This window comes from Erigeron canadensis, chromosome 3 (genome assembly GCF_010389155.1).
Source record: "Erigeron canadensis isolate Cc75 chromosome 3, C_canadensis_v1, whole genome shotgun sequence".
Classification (NCBI taxonomy): Eukaryota; Viridiplantae; Streptophyta; class Magnoliopsida; order Asterales; family Asteraceae; genus Erigeron; species Erigeron canadensis.
This window is the reverse complement of record NC_057763.1, coordinates 27,764,122-27,790,319: the sequence shown is the minus strand read 5'-3', so window position 1 is coordinate 27,790,319 and position 26,198 is coordinate 27,764,122. Positions and strand designations below refer to the sequence as shown.

At 33.7% G+C, this 26,198-nt stretch overlaps 2 protein-coding genes across 2 annotated transcripts; one reads left to right on the top strand and one right to left on the bottom strand.

Moving 5' to 3' along the window:
• Positions 1 to 14,588: 14,588 nt before the first annotated feature.
• Positions 14,589 to 15,029, bottom strand: LOC122591820 (POU domain, class 4, transcription factor 1-like). Its single transcript, XM_043764052.1, has one exon. It carries the CDS (start codon positions 15,027 to 15,029, stop codon positions 14,589 to 14,591), a length of 441 nt encoding a protein of 146 aa, XP_043619987.1.
• Positions 15,030 to 24,103: 9,074 nt separating this feature from the next.
• LOC122591818 (ketol-acid reductoisomerase, chloroplastic-like) lies at positions 24,104 to 25,397 on the top strand. The gene is made up of 4 exons (XM_043764051.1): positions 24,104 to 24,285; positions 24,550 to 24,777; positions 24,860 to 24,977; positions 25,312 to 25,397. The coding sequence occupies exons 1-4, from the start codon at positions 24,226 to 24,228 to the stop codon at positions 25,395 to 25,397; spliced, it is 492 nt and encodes a 163-aa protein (XP_043619986.1). The 5' UTR covers positions 24,104 to 24,225.
• Positions 25,398 to 26,198: the final 801 nt, after the last annotated feature.

The following is a 26,198-nucleotide window of genomic DNA, read 5'->3' as shown; positions in this document are numbered from 1 at the left end:
CAAGCCATTTGTCAGACTCCAAATCTGATAATGTAGCTTTGAAATTAGAAGGTTCACTCAAATCTCCTAATACGTGTTCTTCAGATTCAATCATAAGATTTAACCTTTCACGAGCACATATTGTCCTTAAGGACCTACGAATTGGAATCGCTTCATCTTTAACTTGAAGTTCATCTTGAGATTCATCTCTTTGAACATTCCCCCCCCCCCAAGTTGAAGATTGCTAGTATCTTTAGAAGTTGACACATCTTTTTGATGCTCATCAAGTTCAACAATCCTCCCACTGTCCTCTTGAGATATGAGTCTCCTTTCAAGGAACTCAGCAAATCAAAAAATCTTTGACAATTTTTCCGGTAAGAAAGTAGAAGTAGTAACCCATCGTTTCCTTTGGGTGTCCTACTTTGATGCACTTGACACCACATTCATGTAGTGTCTTGTCAACTTTCTTGGTTGGAACCATATTGAGAATGCATGCAGCAATCTCTAGAGCATAATCCCAAAATGAAATGGGAGAGTCTTAAGGTTCATCGTTTATCTTACCATGCTCAACAAGGTTTGATTTCTCCTTTCGCATATACCCTTATATAGGAGTAAGCTCTTGGATAAATCCACAAGCTTTTAGATGATCCTTAAACTTTTGGCTTAAGTATTCTTCATCTCGATCCGAACGAAGAATCTTGATGGTTCTATTGAGTTGATTCTCTACTTCACTTTTAAATTCATTGAATATTTCAAAGACTTCATGTTTATGTTTAAGCAATTAAACATAACCATAATGACTGAAATCATTCATAAAAATGATGAAGTAGCTAGCCTTTCCTTGACACATGCCTAAATGGGCTACATACATCTGAATGTATTAGTCCAAGTAATTCCTTCGCCCTCTCCGGTTTTATGCGGAAAAGGTATTTTTGTCATCTTGCCGAAACCACAAGGCATGCATTTGTCAAATGATTCATCATTTGATTTAACGATCTCTTGTCAAATAATTCATCATTTGATTTTAAGATCCCTTCAATTTGAAGTATGCATTTCTTGCTAACGACAACACATTTATCAAATGATTCATCATTTGATTTCAAGATCCCTTCATTATGAAGATTTCCAATGTGTTTCTTGCTAACGACAATCCCAAAAAACACGCAATTTATCAAATGATTCATCATTTGATTGCAAGATCTCTTCATAATGAAGATTTCCAATGCGTTTCTTGCTAATGATAATGTCAAATCCATGCATTTATCAAATGATTCATCATTTGATTGTAAGACACCGTCCCTTTGAAGTCTTTAAATGCCTTTCTTGACAAAATTAAACAAGATGACTATGTCAAAGATAATTAGAGTCCAAGTTAAACTTGACTCTTTGCTATTGAATTATTATTTGTATAACAACGCATATAATTCAATTTTGAAGATACTTGAAGCACTTGCCGAACCAGCTTGCTTTTTCTTCACATTCAACTCAGCTAGATACTTTAGTCGTATGCTCCTTTTGTCAAAAGGGTCTTTTCAGGTTTTGAGATAAACACAACTTGTTTTCTCTTACCAAAAATCTTGCCCTTAGCTTACGGTTGTTTTGCTTTCCGAACCTTTCCCCCCTTGATCATAAGAACTCGGGATGTAGCAGATTTCCTTGAAAGCTCTTTCTCATACTCAATTAACATGACATGAAGTTTAGCTGTGGATTTACTAATGCTATGCATATTACAATTGCACATGAACTCCTAAAAAAAAATCCGCTTTTTAGGTTCATGCCAATAGTAATATGCAGATGATAAGCATAGTTTAACCTTTCCAATTGCCCATGAATACCTCTTCAGCTAGAGTACTTGAGGACTAACCGATGTTCCATGCTCGTGTCGCAAGTCATGAAGTTGATCAACTAGGTCGAACAACTCCACTCCGGCTTGCTTTTAGTACAAAGACTTAAGTTCAGTAAGCATATCACATGGAAATGAATGCTCAAATTGCTTTTGAAGGTCGGCATTCATGCTTTCCAACATTAAACAAGCAACCTCATTGTGTCTATCATACCGAGCATTGTATGCAGCCAACTTTCAAGTTGAAGCATTCGCTCCCGGAACAACGGTGTCTGCTCATCAATGACTTGAACCCAGTCATTGAAGTTTGGCTCCAGAAAGTCTTTTCCTTTCTAACTTTCACTAAGGCTAGGATCCAACTTGACATACAATCATTTCATCAGTTGATCTGCTAGAAATGACGGTATTCAAAAGGTAATCGAGAATCGATAATTGCATTCATGCAACTCTTAGAATTATGGGACTTACAACAACACTGTAAAGGGGTATTAAGTGTTTTGTAAACATGTTTTGTCCCATCTTATGCCACGGGTTAAGGTCTCACCTCTTAACTCGTTTTAAGTCGCCCAATTAAGAACATGTAGATAGTCCGCCGCTGTCTCACAACGAGTGGTAATCTACCTTGAAGAGATACAATTCACCTACGTCTCACATAGAGCAAAAAGCACTGGCAAGTGTTCTTAGCAAAGTGGGTGGCATTGACTTAACTTTAAATGGGTAATGCATTTGATGTGAATCAAAAGTTTATGTTTGAAGACTCATGCATAATCTTCGAAACATAATACTTAATAAAATCATTTGTATAGTCTTACAACACAAGAGAGCTCGGTAGCTCCATTTGAACGCACAAAGAAGCGCAAGGGCAAAGGTATGCGATGAACGCGATTTAAAAACCCGCCCTTTTAGAAGGTTAGCGCACTCCGACTTATACCTCTCTTAGAGTTTGTTCAAATGGGTGAGCCGGTGTATCGCAAGGTTGCAAGTCTTCAATTTTATTAATGAAATCTCTATTTCGATAGTTCTTAGTCAAGTTTATTTTCAAAACCAATTTTTGCATCACCTTTATACAACTTATAAACAAATACAAAAATTAATAAACTTACTAATTACCGAACTATTTAATCAAGTAACAAGTTAAGGTGGGCCACCTAAACATGGTCATTATGGTTCATGCAAATGTTCAATCCCGGCTCCCCCTTCCGAAGAAGAGGACCACATGCATCAAGTTACCTTGATTGCGTAAGCCTTTAAACAAAATAACTAACAATTAGCACATAAACACATAAAACATGCCGACTGGAAATTTTCAGTAGCTTGACGACCAGTTTAAGCCTGTTTCTGGTCCGATTCAGATTTCGACCAAAACTACAAAGTTGTAGCCCTATGTGTTGGTATTCTACAGTCCAAAGCACGACTTCTAACTCATTACAGATTAATTAATATGATTTTTCTAGTAAACTGTCGCACATCAGAAAATTTACACGCAAAAATCACATTGTCACATAATTATCTAATAATTAACCCTAATTATTGGATATACATGCTTTGCATAATATAACCCTTTATATATCCAGTAAAATCACAATAAATTTTGCATGAATTTCTTGTGATTTTACTATTTATTTAACGACTTTAAATAAAACGATACACATAATCATGCAATTCATCACATAATTTATATCAATTTACAATTCAAAACTTGCTTGAGGGTTTCAATCTCCATTGAACAAGGTTAAAACTTTAATTAAACAAAAAACTAATTTTTATTTAATCAAGATCCGATTTAATTAATTAAAAAAATAAGAAAAACAACCTTTTAATTATTTAACAATTAATTAAAATCAACCAACCCTTAAATCCCCCTTCAAGTTTTGATCTTTGTAATTAATAGATCACATATGTGGCTCGTGATACCGCTGTTAAAATATGAGCACATAAACATATAACAATTCACGAGTACGCAGCGGAAAGTAAACGTATATGCAATACTATTAATTAACAAAGAATAGAATCGAAACGTGTACCTTTGCGCAAAACTTCCAATAATATTAATAATAAGATTATTATTATTAGTTAGGGTTTAAAGAAAAACCCCTCCACGATCGCACACTAGACACCCCTATACCGTATGTTAATACCCCGATTACGAACAACAAACCCCTTTGTATAAATCCCTTATAGCCGAAAAACCCATGAACCAAATTCAATATGTAGCCGTCTAAAATAAAACCAACTACAACCATAATTAATTAATTATCTAAGAATCATGAGGAAGTTGTATGATTTCAAAACCGAATACCCTTTTGGGATTTCGGTCGAACCAACATAAAAAGCGAAAGATGAGAGAATTGCTTGTGTGAAGGAATGAATAAAAACCTTGAATTAAGCCCTCTATATATAGGGGATAATTAGGTTAAAACAATCTTGGAAAACAAGTTAGAATTAAGGCTTTCCAAGCCTTAATCCAACCGCCCCCCATATGAATTTAGAGCCTAACTCTAATTTCCATATTTCACATTTTAATCCTCCATTTAATTAATTAAATATAATTAACCCCTTAATATATTTAAATTAATTATTTCGTGATCTAATTAATTAATATATTACTTTAATATACTAATTAATAATATAAAGTTACCGTGTCATTTCGTGTGACCCTGTAAGTTTAAATTATTTTCGGACATACATTTATTATTTAACATGATCACACTCCAAACAATTATTACTACATATGAAAAAAGGTATATAGAGGCCAGGTATAGTAGTATAGTATCATACTAGTACAAATGACTATGTGAACATAGTTTAAACGTAGTAATTACATGCAACTATATATAGATATATACTTCTTACGATGTAATGATATTGCAACTTTATTGATGCATCATAATAACTGAAATTTATAAATGAATATTACAACACAACCAGAAGATCATCTTAGGACTTGGGTGTATTATTACTGGATTTAAGGGTACGTACAAATTGTATTATATGAACCATTATTAATCTTTTCCTTCATTAATATATTAATGCTTAACATCCACCGCCTCCGCCTCCACCACCGCCACAACCACCACCGCCGCCACCTCCACCATAAGAAGCAGCGCCTCCAAAGAAAACACCAGATGATCGACGATGTTTCTTACGGGAATCATGATCATTATCATTAGAGTCGGCACAAGCAAAGATGATCATAGACAAAATCGACATCGACACAACAATCATACATAGCATGAAGACGATATGTGAACCCCCAAACTCGAGAATTTCTCCTCCTTCCCTACTATTAAGGACCGTCAACCGAGCCATATATATTTATACTACTTATGGTTGCTAGCTAGCTAGCTATTGGTGTAGTTGATCAATGTGTTATTTTGCATTTAATTGGTTTCAATTTATACCTCTATATATATATATACGAAGTTTTAATTACCCGATCATCTAGTCAAACACTTGTAACCATTACGAAAAATCATAGAAATTTCATTAAGGTTGCATTTTTATTCTTACACGTAACTCTCTTATATACTAATTCGTGGTTTGAATGGTAGGTAAATTAAAGGAATTCGTATGAACCAGCAAATATGCCGTTATATACACAGTATAATCTAGAAATATGTCTAAGTAGTGTTCATTCATCTTTTTACACCATAATGAATCATTGATTATTAAATTACAGATTTGGTCACTGTTTTCGTCCCTAAGTTTTATAAATTACGTTTTTAGGTGTATAAAAGTTTAAGTTGCACCGTCAATGCTTTTAATTAAGTGGAGATGTTTAAACATTCTTTACTATAATTAACAATTAACAAGTTCGAAGGACACTTGTTGAGTTGTTGATACATCAACTCATATTCAACTAATATTAATCAAATAGAATTGGAAGTTATTGAGCAATGATATCGAAAACAGCTATATATCTAGTATCTACTACTTAGAATTACACCGTAATAAACCATGTAGATATAAATAAATAAATATATCGCCATACACATAAGCGAGAATATTTTAGAGTATGCATTTTTGAGAATTGTAGTATTATATATACCAGTCATCTGTCTGTCTGATGTAGCGGTGCGGTGTTAATGGCGGCAACGACTGATGGTGGTGGCCGACGGGGGGTGTTGTGGCGGTAGTAACGTGGCTATTAGTATAAAATAATTGATATAAAAGAAATTATTGTAGTTATTTTAGGATTGAGAAAATTAAGTTGTAAATAATTCTATTAAGGGAATTATATGTATATTAGGTGAAGATCTTTAAATTAGTAAAAATGAGTTGGATAATTTGGATAGATCAAGATCTTATTAGAAAAACTAGAACGTTACACGTGAGATGCGCGGTGTTCGTGGCGGCGACGATGTTCGTGACGGCGAATGTGTGGTGGTGGGGGACGACTGTTGGTGGTAGAGACGACGTCAAATGGTGTATATAATTGATGTAAATGGTTAATTGAAATATTTTAAAAGATAATGGATTAATAATGTAATATATCATCAATGATAATTTAAACATTTTTCTTCATTTAACTTTCAACCTTCAATACGAGACTATTGTTTTTATAATATAGTATAGAAGTTAGGAAGGCCAAATACTTAATATATAAGATTATACCTCTAGTAAGTTTTTGTTTCCACAATTATCATGTAATTAATTGTATCGTTATATTAATTGACTCAATATATACAACATCACCGATTCAAGGTGATTTACTAAAAACATCATACATACAACATCGATTACACAAGTTAAGTATATCCTTCTTCTATTCTATACCATGGGATTGAAAAATATTGCATACTTGGGTTGGATTAATGGATTCTCAAACAATGCTACCTCCCCCACCACCAAATCCTCCACCACCACCTCCAACATCACCACCACTACCGCCACCACCGCCTCCGTCACCGCCTCCCCAACCACCACCACCACCACCACCATCACCACCTCCCCAGCCACCACCGTCATCACCACCGTCTTCACCACCTCCTCCTCCTCTATCTCCGCCTCCAGCACCGGCACCACTACCATCACCACCCCCACCACCTCCGCCTCTTGTTGCTAGCCTACAACTCAACGCGACGATGAAAAACACAAGCCAAATAACTACAAACACAATAATCAAAGTAGACGGAGCCATGAGTACGTAAAATTAGTGTTAAATAAGTATATTATATTGCAAGGGGATCGAATTCAAGCTGAAAATTATATATATAGCCAACCAACTGATTTAATTCAATACCAAAATATATCTGAATAATCTGTAAAACGCTAACTCAAATTGAATAAGTAATAGACCTACAATATTCTTAGTCAATGGTTTCCCTAAAAGGTTCAACACGTTCTTTTTTAAATATACTTGAAATTTAAACGGAAAGATATACATAATTAAGTAACTTATGATCAAAATTTGATTCGATCGATTACGTCCCGCAGGAAATTAGACCTATACTAGCTATCTAGGATACATATTCATACATATATGTTCCGTGTGCTGACTATTAACGTGTGCGTAATTTGATTACGTTGAATTAGTCATGGCACTAATATGAATTGACCTAGCTAGGTAGCTAGAAAAATTAAAATTAAATAGATATTCAGGTACGTTGACTAATTCTTGAGATCATATAATTACCAATACAATTATTGTACGTGTAGACCAACATTTCTTTACGCGCCCCGTATCTCGACCACCATTTTTAGTAATTTGACCAGACACATTTTGCAGCGAGGGTCGCTGCAATAACCCTCGCCACGTCAGCTTTTCACTCACCGCTTTAAATGTTTGACCCGACCGTTTCTCCATTTTTAGTAATTTAGTGATTTGTTAGGAGCCACGAATTTGTTTTGTTAGTGATTTGTTAGAATATATATCTTTAAATGCAAAATTAAGAAGATTAGAATTTGTTAAAAAATTGATTAAAATAAATAGGCAAGATTTGTAAAAATTTTGATTAAATAAACTACGTGATTGTGCTTGGCTTTCATTTTCATTGAAGAAACGTGATGGTGTTTCCGCGAAAAATGAACCGGTGCCCACATAATCACTCTGTCTACGACTTTCAGGTGATTGTGGTTGACTTTCCCTTTCTTCAAAAAACGTGATTGGCTGCTCACGTATTCACTGTGTCTCGCATATTGGCCTTCTCCAAATGCACATGACGGCTGCGAAAATTGATCGGAGAATTGAACCGACCTGGATTTTTGAAGACCCGAGGGTGCTGTGTTTGTCGCTGGTCTGTTTTGTTCGGGCGCCTGCAAAAAAAAAATTTTTAATAACAGATTACACTTACAAGTATACTAACAAATAGGGGGCAATTACCAAAAAAAAAAAATTCAATTAATTAAATGTAGTTCGAATTATGATCCGACATACTTGAGGTATATTTTTCTTTGACCCGATTGGTCTTCCACGTTTATTTTTAATAACAGACGGGTCCTTGATTTTCGTTCTCCCCGGATAGACGATGTCTTTTAATTTAGAAATCCAGTTTTTGCGATTTGACTTCGGTTGATCCTTAAACTGGACTTTAACATCCTCTACTAATTGGTCGATAGCTTCGTCATCGTCAGAGTCTTTTCGATGATCGTTGTCCGGAAGGCATGTCGACGGTGTCAGGTCTAGCTTTCTCCAAAAGTCATTTATGGTATGCACCTCAACACGTTTGTCTACATTTTTGACGAAAAATAATTACAATATTTGTGCATTTAGCAAATAAAAAAAAGCAGTTGCCTATATTTCAATAAACTTACCGCAATGCATGTACGCAACTAGACGGCAGACACATGGAAAGCCACAACTAGTCCACACCTTACACCCGCATTTTCTCAATTCTTTTCCGATCTCATTTTTTAATCGTTTTATTTCATCGACCATTATATCAAGAGCTGTCACAGATACAACACAAAGCAGGTCTTTCAAAAATGGGTAGTTGTGTTTACCAGCTCTATAAATCCTGCTTTCTTCCAGTTGGCCCTTGATTTCTGTATCTTGTCCGATGAGGACATCATTAACACACTGAATTATTCGTTGAAATGTACATCTCCCCTGTAACTCGGACTTGAGGAGTGAATGCTCAGCCTCAACTCTGTTGGTAGTGTAATTACGGTAGTTGAGGTGCTGATCCACCCAAAAGGACACAAACTTTTCCTTGTACGGGGAAAGCCACTCTTTCTGCAGGTACTTGTAAACCTCTGTCAATTTAACAAGTGATTAGCTTGTGTGGGTATATGTGATTTACCAAAAATTAGGAAAAAAAAAACTTACTCACTTACTTTCTAAACGGGGACCCATCTTATCTTTTAAATATGATAAATTGTTGGTGTACTCTTCTAGTGTGCGGGACTCGTAAAGTTTTTTCCACCATCCGTAAAAAGGCCCCCATTTCCCTTCCCCTTTTAACGATGGCATGCTAAATTTGTCTATGTTCCTCCATATGTGCACTCTATACAATAAATGGTATGCTTCAGGCATAACGGTTTTGCATGCTTTCATTAGCGCCAGATCCCGGTCCGTGAGTACGACACGCACAGCAAAGCCTTCACCTAACGTCGACTTCAAACACTCCAACACCCATCTATAATTATGCTCTTGTTCGCTTATGATAAACGCATATGATATGCTAAAGGTCCTGTTTGTTGGAGTGACACCAACGATCTCGACCAATGGCATGTTGTACATATTCGTTTTGTACGTGGCGTCTATTTGGATAACATAAGGAAATGCATGCCACAATTTAAATGCTGTCGGATGTATAAAAAACAGATTCTCCAACCGACCAGATACACTGTTTGTTGTATGATAATACAAGTAATTATGCTCCTTAAGCAAACTGAACATAACCTGTTTCGTTTGAACAATATGGCGTACATATGTCGTTTCAGATACGCTATCATAGTAAATAAATAAAAAGATATGTAAATTTGATATGATATACCTGCATTGGAGTGTTCCCATGTTTTTCGGCCGCCTTCTTCCGCATAGCTTTTTGGAAATTGTAAATGTCATCACTGCGGGTCAAGTTTCCTGGAAATTTTTCTTTCAATAGCTTTAACATCCTACGGGGCGTACTACCACGATGATATTCTTCTTCCAGAAATAATCTCTCCTCTTCAGTCAACCTTCTTGCGTACGCGTAGCCCTCCAGATTCTCAGCTGGATAGTGATTATGTGTGTCGTCTACAACGGATATCCTCCAACCATCATCAGTTAAACGACCGATTAATCTAAAGGGGCACTGACACTTAAGTGTCTTTTTAACGAGGCCGCTTATCCTATCATCCATTTTCCCAGAAAGATTACAGACTATCGTCACTTTATTTTTTACACCAACTAAGTTGGAATTTGTTCGTCGTTTGATTAACACATAACCAAGCTGCAATCCTGTACTTTTGGCCCAGTTGAACAATTTTTCGTGTGAATCAAACACCTAAATTAGTTTTTTTTTTATAAAAATTATCATTAAATTGTATACTTATAAATATCTAACATTTTAAATATGCAATAAATATAACAACGAAACACAAGTTAAATAGTACTAAAATATAAATATTCTAATGATATTTCTCAAACATAATACATGTCTTATCAATAAAATGAAAAACGGATAAATTTGTTATATTCTAGCAATATTTAGTTTTTGGACTAACAATATATTTATACAAAATTACGGTAAAAATTTACAAGTAATAGGGGGTTTAGTAAAATTAAGAATAGGGGTATTAAAGTCATTTGATAATATTTTCCTTGTGCAGAGTAATTATTACCTTGAGCAAATCAGCTCCCATTTTAAATATGCAATATCTAACATTTTAAATTAGTTTTTTTTTTAAAATTATCATTAATTTGTATACTAATAAATATCTAACATTTTAAATATGCAATAAATTTAACAAAAAAACACAAATTAAATACTACTAAAATATAAACTAATAATGATATTTGCCTAAATTAGTTTTTTTTAAAGTTAACAAGGATACCTGATCGGTGTGAAAAATCCTAGCGTCGTAGTCAAAATGAGGGGCCGCCTCTGGTATGTCAAATTATTCATCAGGTTCTTCTAAGTGAAGCTCAAAACCTTCCACACCCATTTCGCCCCATATACTTTCAAAATCCATCTGAAATAATGATAAACTATAATAATAATACTAAAGATCTACAATTTATAGTATATTGAAAATCTAATGTATATCTATATATCTATATCTATATATATAAATGAAAACAATAATATATATATATTTAAAACTGATAATAATAATACTGAAGATTGTGAAAGAACAATGATATAGAAATAGAAAGAACAAAATAGAAAGAAATTGAAAACGATAGTTAAACTTTCGGATGAAAACAATAATATATATATAAATTTAAAACTTATAATAATAATACTGAAGATTGTGAATGAAAGAACAATGATATAGAAATAGAAAGAACAAATAGAAAGAAATTGAAAACGATAGTTAAACTTTCGGACACTAATTGTTTCCATATATAGAACCGTGTGTTCACTGTTGACTTGATGGTCAACAGTGGAATTTGTTTTTATCCACTTTTTGCAGCGAGGGTCGCTGCAAAAAGTGGATAAAAACAAATTCCATTGTGGACCATTAAGACCACAGTATACGGTTTCGTACACTGACTTTTTGCAGCAATCCTCGCTGCAAAAAGTATGGTCATTTTACTAAAAAACTGGTCGGGTCACCAGGCGCCTTTCTTTAAGATGACTTTCTTTTGTATATATAATACTGTATACAATAAGCAGGAACTATTACGAGTATTATTTTTTTTATATATGATGACTTAATTTGTTAGTGCTCCGTATATATAAATTAAGGATATATACAAGGTGAAGTCCCACGCACATTGTTCTTCCTTGCTCGTCCGTGTGAGGTATGTCACTAGGCCCAAAATTATATTAGGCGGCGCATGGCACTAGCGGACCCACGAAAGCAAATATATTGTTCAGTTGCGGTTTTAAACTGTAAATCGATAATATCACTAAATTTCAACATTTGTTCAAAAAAAAAAAAACTAAATTATTGGTAATTTAATTGATTACTAAATTTTGTAAATAACTAAATTATTCAAACAAAACGTTAAAGCTCAAGTAGAGACAATACAGACATATTCGGATGCATAAAAGACATTCAATCAAACTGAAACATTACTTAGCGAGACCTCTAATAGATGATGTATCCATTTTTCCATCCGGCCGTTCACCGTTAACCAGAATCTCAACGACCATTAATCTAACTTCACGTTTTTTTTAGTGGTTCAATTTTTACCAAGTTCAACATGTCTTTAATTATATATATAGTTCTCGTGTATTACGCGGGGTTATAATCTAGTTTTTCTAATGGTGAATTCGGAAAGTTGATGCTCCGAAGTCAATAGTTTTGCTAGTTGCCACTAGTTAATGAAGGCACTGGGTAACACCACCAGACAAAAGTCAACCCGACCAAGGTATTTACGGCGACGTCGCCACTAATACTCTGACACTGACAGGGGCCCCGCTATTTTCTCTGCCAGATTTACCATTAAGGACATGGGGGCCCGCAGTATTATCGGCGACGTCGCCGCTAATACTACCTGGTCGGGGTTTGACTTTTTTTAGCCTGGTGGGCTTACGCTCCTCGTTAATGAATGACACATTGATGAACTAGACTATAACTTAGAGTATTTTCGAAACAAGAAGCAAATGAGACAAGATAGTAATAATTAATTGATTGATGTAAAGGTCAAACATGTACAACGTACATCATAGGGAAAGAGGATGAAGAGCCTCAAATTAAGGTCCAATTAACAAATTAAACAACTTAAGAATATAAAATAACCAAATCAATCCAATTCTCAGAATAACAAAATAGGTAAATGTATCTATGTAAAATAAAAATGTATAAATATGAAAAGTTGGCTAGCTAGCTAGCTATGAAAATGTATAAATGTATAAAAATGTGTAAAATAACCATCTTCTTCACCTCAGTACAAGCCACCACAACCTCTGCCTGCTCAATGGTGTCCCCCATGGTGGTGCCCGTGATGGTGCCCGCCCCCAGCATCATGGTGGTGCCCATGATGGTGCCCCACCCCGGCATGGTGGTGTCCATGGTGGTGTCCCATTGCAACATGGTGATGTCCACCTGTGTGGTGGTGGTGTTGCTCTCCTCGAACATCACCACCACCGCCCGAGCCACCACCGCCATCACCAGCTTCTCCTCCATCTCCACCCCCATCACCACCAACCCTATCACCTCCTCCATCCAAATTACCTCCCCCTCTTGTAGCTAGACTACAAAACAACCCAATGAAGAAAGATACAAATAAAATCATTACGGCAATAACAATAAAGAAACTAGACGAAACCATGAGTAGGTAGAAGGTAAATCCGTATAATTGATCAATGGACTTCGAACTGAAAGTTATATACAGCTAGCTAGGCAACCAACAATCAATTCAATACCAAATAGACAATCATATCTTTAAAACGCTCAAAATAAGTAAAACACAACTTTTTTAGCCATGAAAAACCTATGGTTTCCCTAAGGTTTCTTTATTTACATATATCAGAAATTTAAATGCAGAGATATCTATGTATATATACTGTATATAACTTATATAATCAGTATTTGAATAGTACCTCCATCAGGAAAAGCCTAGGAAAATGAGTTGCTTGCGTAATTAATATTCATGTGTTTCATACAGCGCAAAGATCGAATATTCATACATGTTTCATGTGTAATTAATTTGGTTGCGTTGAATAAGTCATTGCATTGACTGGAGAGAATTAATAAATAGTTATTCTAAGTACTTATATACAATGTTTTAAATACCGGTAAATACTGGTATTACCGGTAAAGGAGACCACGCCGGTATTTTAAGTCCGGTATTTTGCCGGTATTTTCACTATTCAATACCGGCCGATATTTCCGGTTTACCAGTATTTTCCGGTATTACCATACCGGTATTTCCGGTATTTTCAAAAAATAAATTTTGATTTTAAAAAAAATTATTTTTATGATACTTTAATGTCATTTGTGAACTTTAAAACCTATATTTTGTTATGATATACATATTTGGTATTATTTTTGAGTAATTATAATTGCATTTTGACTATTTTTGTTAAATTGTAACAAGTTTTGTAAGATTTTTACACAAAAAAATATAATAAATTAAAAATAGTCGTACCGGCCGGTATTTCCGGTATTACCGATAATATCGGTAATACCGGAAAATTTTTCCACGCCGGTATAACTAAAATACCGGTTTTTAAAGGGAAATGATCCCTACACAACACAAATTTACCATACATAAGTGCATTAAATAATCCCTACACAACACAAATTTACCATACACAACAATATGTGCATTAAATAGTTATACAATACAACTGTCTGATACACATATTATTGTGTATGGTAAATTTGTGTTGTGTAGGGATCACCTCCCGTTTTTAAAACATTGGTTATATAGTTTAATTGTTCGGTATATATTTGCATGAACTATACCGATATTCATACATTTAACTTTTTGGATGCCGCATGCATATGGAATACCTGACATTACACGTCTTATTTGACCATTAAAATAAATAAACTAGCAAGTAAAAAAGATAACCAAATTGATTTAAGTTAGTTTTCTAAATAACAAAATAAGTAAAAATGTCCATGTAAAGTAATTTTGCAGAGCTAATTAACTAGGTAGATGATGATGATGTACGTTTATGAACCGTTATTCCTTGTGCACCATCTAGCTTGTTCCATCTGATTAGCCGCCGCCGCCGCCACAACCTCCTCCACCTCCACAACCACCTCCCCCTCCTCCACCCCCACAACCTCCTCCCCCATGGTGTCCCCCGTATCCTCCTCCTGAATGGTGGTGCCCGGTCCCAGCATGATGGTGGTGATTGCCTCCTCCGGCATTATTATCACTAGTAGTAGCTGTTGGGACCACAAACAAAAAAGGGTTTGAAGACTGCGAAGTATAATTAGTGGGATCGGATGAAACATTGGGACGAGCCTTTGGACGACTACGTTTCTTGTTATCGGAGTTTTTGTTATGATTATTATCCGGATGATCACCGCACACAAAGATGATCATAGCCATTATAGACATCGATGCCAAGATCATACCAAGCATGAACACTAAATGTGACCCCTCAAAATTCGCAAGTTTTGCCGTTTCATTGTTACCAAGAATCCGAGCCATTATGATATCAATGCTCGCAAAAATTATTATTATTATTAATCGAATAAAAAGATCGAGTTGATGTGAGAATTGAAATAGGGTTTGAAGCGTCGTTAGCTAGATCGACTTTATGAGTTTAGATTCAGATATGTTTTCAGTTTATAAGTATCGGAAATATATAGATAAGTAATCACACAGAATACGGAGTATGTTGTAAACAGTTAGCAGAAAAACAGGGGACAATCTATTTTTATAGTTATCCATGTTATCTACCAATAAACTAAAATAATGTTGTAATATTTTTGAAACGATACGTGACGATAGGTGTCACCGCGTCACCACCATCTGCGGCTGCCATGGTGGTGACAAGGCGGTTCGTCTTTTGATGATATACGATAGGTGCCACCGCGTCACCACAATCTGCGGCTACCATGATTCCTTTTTTGAAGATAATGCGGCCCGATACGGCATAATGAAATTATAGATTAAGAAGAAAATGGAGAATGGAAATGAAAGAAATATGTGATAAAAGAAAGGAAATAAAGAAAAGGATTTGGAAAAGAAAAAAAAAAGATGGCTGACACAAGTTTTGTTGGTGGTTATTAGGTGGTGGTGATTGAAGAGGTTTGGGGGTAAAGGGAAAATAAATGTCTAGTCGAAAAATTCCATCGGAAAAGAAAGATTGAAAGAATAAATTTATTTATATGATTTTCATTTTTCGTCCCTCAAGTAGCTTAATTTTTCACTTTTCGTCCCTCGGGTGTAACGTGAAATGACATTAGTGGCCTCACGTGTTTAGCACGTGCGTACGTTAACAGTCAAAAACTAGCGTCGTTTGGCCAAAGGACCACGATTGCAAAATTTTGCCAAATTTAAGGTCCAAATTGATATTTTTTCACTTTAGGGATCAAAAGTGAAAAACGTGCCAACTTCAGGGACAAAAAATGTAATTTACTCTAATATTTATTATAACTTAGGTTCGATTATTATCGGTTTAGTTTAACCACAATTTATTTCATACTCACGAATCATGTATGAGGCATATTTGAATTTATTTATGATACAAATTTATATAGCTATCGTACATCATACGAGCATTAACACTAGTATAATAAAATTTAAGCTTAAATATTATGAGTCAATCTGTGCATCGAACACGGGTATTAGTATTAGTATATAATCATAATAATGTGATCTATTTTCTTGCATAAAGTTGTTACAAATATTTCGATCTTTTTAGTTAGTGACTTGATGTTAATCTCCGGATTAAATACGCTTTCAATACATGAGTGTTCTCAAAGTTTGAAGACGTACCGAGCAGTACGTGGTAACCAAGAACGAATGTCGTGACAGCTTTCGTGGTAACCGAAGATTAAAGGATGTCTAAATTTATTTCCAGAATACACCTTATTTTTTTACTCGAACAATAAAAAATTATACATTGAAAAAAATTATATTATTTGTGTTCTATCTTGATAATTATTTATAAAACCATATATTTGGGTTGAAACTTATAATTTATAAAAAATGTTAGTTTAAACCCAAACAAATGTAAAAAGTAAGACTTAAACCCATGTAAATCCTCAGTTAAATTTTTTACCAATAGCCACCAACCCTATTGTGTTTTATTTTGGTAAATCTTGTTAACAAAACTTGGACTAACAAACATTATACATATATAAAATCTAAAATCAAAATTTAAAGTTAAATTAAACATATATTAAATTAAAAGGACACACATGTCACTCAATAAATCCAATGTCTACCGATTTGTTGCCTATGTAACACGGAAACAGGTACGGAAAAAGGGCATGTAAACAATATGAGAATAAGGAACGGTAAAACAAAAAAATTCAATATACAGGTACAGCAATAAAAAAATATACAAATATAAAATATATTGGCTTTTTACAGAGAGAGACTAATTGAGACCTGAAAGATTATTTATAATTGTATATGTATAGTTGTATAATAGTGATCACTCATTGAATATTTAGGGCGCATTTGGTTGTAAAAATTGTTTTCTAGTTTTTCATTTTTAATTTTCTAGAAAATGAAAGAAGTTTTTATTTCCTAGAAAACAAATAAAAATTTTGAAAACGCGTTCTAATTAGAAAACTGGAAAACATGTAAGAGATGTGAGGGAAGGAGGAGGAATGAAATGAAAAATGAAAATGAAAATAAAAAACAAGAAAAAGATGTTTTCAAGTTATTTATGGAAAAATTTAAAACATTGTTTTTGTTTTCTTGGAAAATAGTCTGAAAAAACTATTATTATAACAAGTTTTCTGTTTTTCATGTTTTCGTGGTAAACGAAAATGGAAATAAGGGGTGTTTTCCACAACCAAACGCCCCCTTAGTGTTTAATAATTGGTTTTGAAATAGAAAAAAATCTATGTTGATCAAATTGTATATAATATAGCTAGTCTGTTCGGGTTTGGGGATACGTACAATCGCAAGATGTAGTCGGTTTTGAAATAGAAAAAGTCCATTAAAACTCTAATATTAGTTAGAAACAGTATGAAAACTTCAAAAGAAACGTTTCGGTATCTATGAAAGTTCAAGGAAACGTTTAAAAGGTGAAGAAGAGAAAAGTATTTATATTTAAAAATCCAACAAATTAAACAACATCTTATTACAGTATTATTCATTATTCATGACCAGCACTATATATTACATATAAGAAAATTAAGTTCTGTAATTAAATATTAACTAAAAGAAAACTGTATAACTAATTAAATTAATTTGGTGCACTGTATATATATCGATCCCCCGTTACAACCACTAGTGGTGGCCACCATGGTGGTGTCCACCAAACCCTCCTCCTGAAAAGTGGTGATGATGCCCTGTGCTCATTGATGAAGCAGTATAGTCATACCCAGTGCTTGTTTCATGGTGGTGCCTGTGACATCCGTCACCAAAACTGGTAATTTATTATAGTCTCTAACTTACATTCCAAATTTCTTGACTAGTCAATATGCCTATATAGTATAACAAGCATAGAAATGTGGTGATCATTTCCAATATGGGATTTCTATTACTTGAATTTCAAAAGTTTAGGATTGAGATATTTGATCTTCCTAAACATAGATGACTATAACTATCCCCGTAATTTCTAGACTTGTAGTTGTTAGTCATATTTATTTCTAGACATTGATAAATTAGTATACGCTATTTAGCGGTGAACGAAATCAATAATTATGAAAATAATATATAATTAGTATAAGTAGTAAGATGGTAATAGTAATAGTAAAATATCATATGTTTAGTAAAAAAAAAAATTAGTTATATATATATTACAACAATTTATGGTGAGCAAGGAATTTTAATTCCATTAGAATTCTTATGTTGCATTAAGTCTAATCATAAACTAACTAAAACACTTATCTCCATATATATATATATATATATAATAACTATAACCTAAATAATAATAAAAAAAAAAACAAAACCTTTTTTTGATTCTTTTTCTTCTCTTTGGTCAATCAACACCAAAGCACCACAACATCAAATATTTTTTTATTTTTTTTTATTAATCATCTCATTGTCAAAGCAAACTTTGGTAAGTTTAATTATAATTCTATTAAATCTTGATTTAAATTACAATTAATAATAAAATTCTTAAGATTATATTCTATTCTTTTTTTAAGGTATCTAAGAAGAAGATCATCAATCTTGGGGTAAAATCACTTATATTCTCTTTTCATATATATTAGTCTTTTTATTTATTAAATATATATATATATATATAAGCATATATTTTCTTTTCTTTATTAATTTTTATTTATAAGTAACCTATTTGATGAATATATATTATGGCAAATTTATAATAATGAATGAAAAGGTTTTTTTTTAAGGTTAAATCAAAAGCTTGAAGTATAAATAATATTAATGTTAAAAGTTTATGTATTTATTGTATTATAATAATTAATGTAATTAGAGAAATTCAATTATGAAGGCATGGAAATCATAATAACAGATGTAAATAGGTGTTGGAAAGATTTGAAAGTTTATATATGAATATTAGTTGTAGTAGTCTTTAAAACAGTAAGTTTGGGTTATTTCAGAATCTGGACAGATTCTGTTTGTTAACTTTGAAATGTCGTATCTTGGTCATGGAAGATGGTGAAGTCACGTTTTTGGTGTCTAAAATTAATTTAAGGAAGTCTACTTTCTGGTGGAAGTGGTTTCGTGTCAAAATATGAAGTTTAAGGTTGTCAAACGAATTTTATAACAAAACTGCGCAAAGCTGAGTTTTCAGAACAGATTTAGGTCGACTTCAAATAGTCATATCTTGGTCGATTTTATGAACTGGAAGATTATTTTTTTTCCAGAAACATTTTTAAGATGTTAAGAGTGTACAGTAAAAATTTGGATTTTTTTTTTAAACTTCCAAGGCCCTTAACTTTTATAAAACTTTTCTGTGCGCAAACAGTGAATTTATTAACTAGTCTGTAATTATCGAATTTTTAAAAATAGTTCAAGAACAAAATAAATTCTGTAAAAATTCATTTAAGTATCTAACACATAAAAGTTACTGTGGTAAAAATTTAAGGACTTGGTTAGTTCAGGTGATCTAGAATAAAAATTGATAAAGTTACCAAAAATTTCAGTGAATAAGAGTTTGTAGAACTAAATCATAAATCATTAAAACAAATACTCTATATTAAGTTATGTGACTTGTAACTTAATAATAGATGACAAATCAGTTGGGAATATTTTGAAAGTAGCCATATATGTATATATCATCAAATACGGGTTACAATGGATGGTTCTTGACCATGTCCATAATTGTAACTTGTTCATATATATGTTGTGTAGATTCTAGCGACCTTGTTGGACTTTGCATAACTACTTGCTTGTTGAGGTGAGTTTCGTGGCCCCTTTTTATTTTATTTCTTTGGGGGAAAATGATACTCAAAACACTTTTCATTTATTTACTAGTTGTGCCAAAACTTGTTTGTTTTCATGGACAAATACGTGTAACTATGAAATGTGTATGTTAGCTTGCTTGTATTGATTTCTTTGATGCAATAGATGTCTTTTGATATCTATTGAAGACTATTAGAAAACTATCGACCAACTTTATACTCCAGCTGGTAGTTGTTGGTATTTAAAGCATGATTGAGTTGTTAACATGAGTGATGGGGATTGTGTTGTTGGATAACTATGATGGCATTGATCAGTATTTAGTATGCTACTACATGTTTATATTTACACTATTGTCCAAAACTTGATATATCATGCACAACAAACTCATTTGTATTCCTTTAAACCTACGAACTCACCAACGTTATGTTGACATTTTCGAGCATTCATTTTCAGGTGATAACAATGCTTAAGAAGATTGAGCTTATGGACTTTAGGAAGACCAATAAAGAGATCCTTCATGGACTCCTAGATTGCATGTGAAACATTGAACACTATTTGCAATTGTTACTTCTTTGCTATTTGAGGTGTGTTACCTAGACTTTCCGTTTGTGAAAATTACATTTATTTGAATTTCATTTAGTATGACTCTATTATAAAGTCCATGTGCTATAACTATATCTTTTCGTCATATCCTACGATTCCGCCTAAGGTGGGGTGTGACAGTGCCCGACTCCAGAATGATGGTGTCCCACCGCACTACTTTGGTTGTCGTATCCGTCTTTGTGGTGGTGGTGTGTGTCTGATCCTCTAACATCATCAGCAGCAGCAGGAGCTGTTGGTGGGGCAACAAACAAGAAAGGGTTTAAAAAAGGTTGCGAAGTGTAATTATTATTAGTGGTAGCCGCCGAAGACGATTGAACATTGGGACGAGCTGAAGACGCAACGTTATTGGGACGAGGCTTTTGACGACGTTTCTTATCATCATGATCGCCACAAACAAAGATGATCACAGCCATTATAGACATCGATGCCAAGATCATACCTAGCATGAAAACTATATGTGACGCCTCAAAATCCGCAAGTTTTGATGTTTCAAGAATACGAGCCATGATGATATATAAAATTATATATTACAATCGATCGAATAAAAGGGTCGTTGATGTAGTGAGAATTTGCGATTATTGTTTGTATCAAACTACTATATATCAATCGTTGTTTAATTTAGAGAGTTTGTAAATTTTACTTTTGATATGTTAATTTGCAATTTATAAGTTCCGGGAATATAAGTAATCACGTACAATTATGCTTGCGGACATCGAATTGTAATATAAATCGGAAACAAGTAATCACGATCATGGTTTACTTCGAATTGTATTATGAATCGGAAACATTAAATAGTTTTTTTTTTTTTTGGTTAATTTGTGGACTGGGTGGAGGGTAATATTTTTCAAATCCAAATAGTAACTTCTATGATATATGCATCCATCTTTATTATACAACTTTTAAATACATCTAGGGAACTTTTTGTTCAAATAGGAAAATAAATCAAGCTATTGGTGCATTTAAGAATTTTACCCAAAATATTTACAGAACAAAGGAAGTCATTAGTTTAACTACCAACTTTTAAATACATCTTTCCAAAATATTTACAGAACAAAGGAAGTCATTAGTTTAACTACCAACTTTTAAATACATCTTTCTTCGCTCAAATACTCAAAACAAGTAACATAAACAGACATCATTAGTTTAACTACCATTAAATAAAAATGACAAATACTGGTATATATATCACAAACAATTTTCAAATAAACCCGATAAAAGAAAATAGAAAACTTTTATATGGATCGGACTATTTTGTGATCCTTTGGCGTGTTTCATATGTTTTGGGAACAAGTTTTTCTTAAGAGTGGGAAGTCCGAAGTCGATTCTCAAAATATGCTTGTTTTCTATTTTATGTACATATAACTATTGCTTCTTTTATATATGTATTCCAAAAGTATGCTTCTTTTAAGTTTATGTTCCAAAAACATGCTTCTTTTATTTAAAATCTAAAAAACTAATACCAGTAAATAAGTGAAAAGATCAAATGCAAACTCTTTTTTTTGTGAAAACCATGAAACACATCCTGACCATCCATCACTCCTTATCTACGGCTCAGATTAAAGGATACCCCATACTTATAATTTTAACGCGGAGGGGTATATGATCAATGTCGTTGAATCGATCAAAAATAAAACTAAATACCACTAATTAGCTAGGGCAAGTAGAGTATCGTATCCACAGGGAATCAAGGGAAAGTGTTAAACAAGTTATAAGAATTAATTAAAGTAGACCTAAAACTTAAAACCGATTGATTGATTGATTTGATTAAAAACTAAGTTTGATCATAAACTTAACAATTACTTCAATTAAATAAAAGGGATCATTCTCATGCTTCAAATTATGTTTTCAAGAGTATAACCTAACTTATGTTCATTGGAAATCACATAGACATGATTTGTTATAAGTTTGGATTGAATGAATGCTAAGAACTAATCAATTAGGTTGTGATGATTCACGATAATGAAAACCGGGGAATTGACACAACTAAATTATCTATTCATTAACAAGATTACAAGTTCACAAGAGATTTTTCCAATAATAATTGATTAACAAGAAATTGAAATCAAAAGATAGATGGAATTCATTCAAGTCATAAACTAGTAATCATTCAAACAATCCAAACAACATTAGATGTTAAAAGACTAATGGGAAATTAAACATCTAATCCAACATAAACATAAGAAAAGTTGAATACAATTGTCTTACATAATTGTTCACATGAGAATGATCAAAAGAGAATTAGCCTAAAATCTTCATCATTGATAGCATCATTGATTCTTCAATTAGGGCTTCAATCTCCATGGAATTGTGATTTGATGATGAAATTGGGGTGTTGTGTGTGTTAGGAAACTGCCTAGAGATGAGAAAATATGAAGTGTAAACTTCCCAAGTCGTGTATGAAGGTATTATAAACTGAAAAGTAATTAAATCCCTAATTTTCGGATTTTTAGTGCAGCTCTGGCCGTCCCAGACTGCCTCCTGGCCGTCCCAGACTGCCCTCTAGAAATGGCAGTTTTCCAGATTTTTGCCTTGACACTTCTTGACTTGATTCTTGACTTTGCTTGACTTCTTAATGATCCATTTAACTTCAATTTGTCACCAAAGACCTGAAACACTTAAACAAACATAAACACGCCCTAATCGTCTATTAACATTCACAAAATATGTTCGTTTTCATATCTTAAAGTAGTACAGATTAGGCGTTTATCAGTATATCCGTCATTTCACCCCGTAAACAAAACCCCAATCACAACACTGTTTCTTATTCTTTCAGATCCCTGACCCTAATTCTCTCTCTCGCTCTCTTTCCTCTCCTCCCTCCCTTTCTCTCTGGCCTCCTTTTTTTCTTCGGCCGCCATCTATTAGCTGGCCAAATTCGCCATTACTAATGTTTAATCGATTCTTATCTCCGACCGCCCTTTCTTTTCACGCGAAATTCACCATTTCAATCAAATCAAAACCTAGGGTTTGCTATCAAATTTCTTAGAACCTTAAAATTTAAGCATAAATTGAGTCGAATTAAATCGAATTGAATGAATCCACAGTATATTATTTTATTTATATTTAGTTGAATCCATTTTGTTTATCATTGAATGAAGTAAATGATTACTAGTTGTGTGTGTGCTTGGATACAGCTAAACAGAATATCATGGAGATATCGGAATCGGTTTTAGTTTGCGTATCGGATTTAGACTTCAAGTTTGCCGGTAATGCTTCCTTTCGATCTTTTTTGTTTAATCAGACGCGCGTTACCTGTTGAAATGAGTTTGTATGAGCTATCATTAGTTATGTGAAATGAAGTTTGTATGTATAGTTAGGAACAAAACTGTTTAGTGTTGTTATTGTAATAACTATATTGATTTGAGGTTGATCAGTGATGGATTTAGTTGCAATTGTTAATGCTAATTGATCATTTCTTTGACAATCAGAAATAGTACTAAGTTAGTGGAATTTAGGGGTTATCGGTTTTGGAAGCTGCGGTTTTAGAAGCTGCAAGAGAAATGAACATGTCAAATAATTGTACTTTGCTCAGTTAGCTTATCACACGTTTACACACGTTTTCCATTTTATAGCAAAGATATTTGTTGGTTTATTTTCTCAGTGATATGTGTGGATTTCTTATAGGCTTTGAGGCTTGAAGAGTTTGGTGTAACTGGATCAGATGCTGAAAATGTATGTTATCTACATGACGTGGCCGATTCAACTAGGCTTGTGGATGTGATGCAAACCCGTATTGGTGAAAATGCGGTGGTCATTGGTGGTGGCTACAAAACTGTTTATGCAAAAAAAGTTCATCAAATGTGTATGTGTACCACCAATACACTGTTAACTAATACACAGTTGGGTCCATAAAGAGTTTATCATAATAGCTGCATTATGTATTATTATCTACACATATGATTAATGCCAGTTGCATTTAACAAAATTAGGTGGTGACTTCTTTACTGTATTTAATTGTTCCTGATTTACCAAGTGACTTTTAGGTTGTGAACTTAACTCTTTATTAGTGAATCGGTTTATTGACTTTTTATTAATAAACATGTTGCTAATCTACTTGTTTATTTAGGCTGATAATTATGAGAAGATCTTCTCGTACATGAAGCCTAACAGCATACTTGGACTTCCCCATGGTTTTCTTCTTGGCCATTTGCAATCAATTGGTCTTGATTTCCCTAAGAATGTCAGTGTCGTTGTTGTATGTCCCAAAGGAATGGGTCCATCAGTTAGGAGGCTGTATGTCCAAGGAAAGGAGATCAATGGAGCCGGTATCAATGCAAGTTTTGCTGTTCACCAGGTTGGTCGCCAGGCATTTGTTTGCTCGGTTTTCTTCTTCTTTGGGCATTATTGAATAATAACTAGTAAGATGTTTGTTGCAGGATGTTGATGGTAGAGCCACTGATGTTGCTCTTGGGTGGTCAGTTGCTCTTGGTTCACCATTCACATTTGCAACTACACTAGAGCAGGAGTACAAGAGTGATATATTTGGGGAGAGAGGTAAGCCTCTCACTTAGAGGCCACAAAATCGGCGGGTCTGGGAGATTGGGTAACAGTTTAAAGTCAATTCGTGGCAGAACATGTATAGTACGCTCTAAAACAGGCTGGGTCGGGCCTACTCGTAAACATTTTGGGTAAAATGATTCAACTTTTTTCTTGATAAAGCTACTTATAGAGTTTTTATACATCTGAGTACACTTTGAGTTTTGACATGTTAGCTCCCCTTTTAGCCATTTTAAGTAAACCTCTACGCTAACTTCAATGATCGATGTAGTTTTCAGACAATTATTGGCCTTAAAGCTACTTGAAGATTCATTGTTTTTATTTCTTGCAGTTACCGAGGTGCTTATTATCAAAAGTGTGACACACAGAGACTTCAACAAGATGATTGATGTAAGTAGTGTTATGCAGATATACTAAAAATGTTTGGCAGCTACTTGTTCCTATTTTCCTTGCACACGTCTTGGTTACAAGAAGTATGCTATCTGCCGTATATTAGCTGAGCCCATTCTATAAGTGCCGACTTTTGGGAAAGATAGCAGAGACTAGATATACAGAATATGTTCCTTGTCATTTTCCTAAACGGTCCCTATGCAATAATCAACTACATTAAAAAGATGTCTTACATTATATCCCCCCTTGAAAAAAAAATCAATAGTTAGATATAATCAAGATCCCAAACCTCTGCAAGGTGAAGAAATAATTTGGAACATGCTAAAAAAGGTGGAACCGCAATCTGGGACAGGATAGAATCAACGTTTTACAGAGAGAAATTTGAAGACGAGATGCGTCACTTGTTGCATTTGAGATCTGTTATCTAAGACAAGCCATGATGTTAACAAAATTCTATGATATGATCATGTAAAATGTTAATGTAGGTAAAACCTAACAGATCCTTTTACCCGTTTCTTTCTCCAGACGATTCCAAATCCAGTATATCTCTTCCAAGGTATTGTATTATGCAGAGGTGCCAAAGGAACTGGGATGAAATCAATTGAGTTGGCGCTTTCTATGTGTGATATTGTTGACATATATGGTTTCACTGCTGATCCTGGGTTCACTGAATGGTAAGTTTGCTCAATTTCACACACTTACGCACATGCATATGAGAATACATAAAATTAATGGTTTGATATGAGCAAAACTTGTGTCGCATACTTAGTTATACATTACTCAATATGCACGTCTATATCATGTTAGAATTACCATTCACAACACCGA